Source organism: Galeopterus variegatus, unplaced genomic scaffold (genome assembly GCF_000696425.1).
Source record: "Galeopterus variegatus unplaced genomic scaffold, G_variegatus-3.0.2 Scaffold4400, whole genome shotgun sequence".
NCBI classification, from domain to species: Eukaryota; Metazoa; Chordata; class Mammalia; order Dermoptera; family Cynocephalidae; genus Galeopterus; species Galeopterus variegatus.
This window is the reverse complement of record NW_007730511.1, coordinates 171,742-173,683: the sequence shown is the minus strand read 5'-3', so window position 1 is coordinate 173,683 and position 1,942 is coordinate 171,742. Positions and strand designations below refer to the sequence as shown.

General features: G+C 49.2%; 1 protein-coding gene across 4 annotated transcripts in view; it reads right to left on the bottom strand.

Annotated features, from left to right (window-relative positions):
- The window catches only part of CNPPD1 (cyclin Pas1/PHO80 domain containing 1), a 7,349-nt gene that overhangs the window by 2,930 nt on the left and 2,477 nt on the right, over nucleotides 1-1,942 (bottom strand). For all 4 annotated transcript variants that reach the window (XM_008587477.1, XM_008587478.1, XM_008587479.1 and 1 more), the window contains 4 exons: nucleotides 1,791-1,872; nucleotides 1,509-1,629; nucleotides 1,294-1,422; nucleotides 225-286 (listed from right to left, as the gene is read on the bottom strand). In XM_008587477.1, coding sequence (XP_008585699.1) covers nucleotides 225-286; nucleotides 1,294-1,422; nucleotides 1,509-1,629; nucleotides 1,791-1,872 — 394 coding nt within the window. The remainder of the gene's footprint in view (nucleotides 1-224; nucleotides 287-1,293; nucleotides 1,423-1,508; nucleotides 1,630-1,790; nucleotides 1,873-1,942) is intronic.

Here is a 1,942-nt window from a genome sequence, read left to right as displayed (position 1 = left end):
GCCGCCGCGCTCCCAAGCGGCGCACTGTAGCAGTGCGCCACTGGGCCGGCCCCAAGACCTGTATTTTAAATAAGCTGTTCCCACCCTCCCAAAGGTGATTAAGAGAGAGCAAACAGGACTTGGAACCACAATCTTGGGCAATTCTCTCTCTTGTCTCATCTCTAGCTCCTATGACTTAGGCCTCATATCCCAAATTCCTCAAGTTCTCAACTCCTAGAACCTACCAGCTCTCCAGCCAGCTCAGCACCTCAAAGATCTCCCGAGGGTCAGTGTAGAGACGCCAATCCTGTGGGTAAAAAGAGACAAGGGCACCAAACCAGACTCGGATATGAGCCACAGTCATTTAATAAAAGAGATGCAGCAGCAACTACCACCACCACTATGTCTAACATTTACTTTGACACCTACTGTGTGCCAGGTACAGTCCCAAGAGCTTTTACATATTGTAGTGGATTGAATTATGTCCCCCAAAAACTCTCTGAAGCTTGTGTCCCTGGAGTTTTATGTATTAGAAACTTAGCCCCCACTGTGACTGTTAAGAGGGTGGGAAATTCTATTATGGTAATTGAAAAGTGGAGCCTTAAAGAGGTGACTAGATTGTAGGATTGTACAGTAGTGAATGAATAAAAATGGTGGTCAAGGGCATGGTTCTGAGGGCTTTAAAAGAAGAGGAGAGTCAGTCTGTCTCTCTTGCTATCTCTACTCTCTCTGCTTCCACCGTCTTGCAATGTGAGACCCCTGGGTCGCTGTCACCATCACTGGATAGACTTTGGACTTCCCACTCTTAGAAATTGTAAGCAGTAAATTTCATTTTTCTTTATAAATCACTCAGTCTTAGGCATTCTGTTATAGCAACACAGAAAGGACTAATACACATATTCACCTCATCACCACTGACCTGGCTCCACATTATACCCTCCATAAACGGGAAAAGGAGAAAGTAACCCTGAAAATGGTCCATGCCCACAGAGAGCTCAGAGTCTCAGGTCAGAGAAAGTTTGGGAGCAAATACTCAGAGTCCAGCAGGATAAGCTCTGTCTCAGGGTGTACCCTGTGGGGCCCTGGGAGAATAGACAAGAGGAGGAAATGCTCCACTCCTGGCCTCATTGCTCCAGAAACCTCCAAAAGCTGTGATAAGTTCTGAAGGATAAGAAGGGAAGACACTAACAAAAAGGCACAAGGAGGACAGGCAGGAAGAGAAAAGAAACGACGAAAGGCTGAAAGAGAACAAAGGATGAAAGGAAGGTAAAGATGAGCCTGGAGAACAGAGCAAGAGAGAGAACAGCTACTTACCATGGCACTCAGGAAGCCCCTCTCCAGGGCATTGAGAGTGGGCACGGCCACACCCCCAGCAGCTCCCCATTCATCATTGAAGACCTCTTCTTCTTCCCCTTCATCATAGAGGTACTTACTGGCCACCATCTGCAGAGAAACCACACAGTGGTGTCAGCAGAGCTCACACTGGGCTCTTGGCTCATTAGGGAGATGAAGAGGAGGGGGCGTCTTACCATGGAGATCAGGAACAGGTCAGATGATGACACATGCTGCAGGTAGTCTGGGTTTCGGTGCCGGAGCCGCTCAATGTACACCAGAGCTAGCATCATAGCACATGGGGAGATGCATGCCTCCCTGGGAGATGGAAAGGATCAGTAATTAAACCCAAGAGTCCTTCAGCCCTTGCAACTCTTATGAAGCTCATCCCTGTCTTGACACCTCTTTAGAAATAACCATTCCTCTCTCTCTCTAGGGCCCAACCACTCTCGTCCTATTCTTGCCAATTCCAGGCTCACCGGGACACATGAGCTACATATTTCTTCTGGAGTCGGCGAATAGGGCTTGGGGCTGCCTTCTGGAGCAGTTCCACAGCAATGTCTACAAGGGTCAAAAGGCAGAGTAAGCAAACCCCCCCCCCCCCCCCCCCCCCCCCCCCCCCCCCCCCACC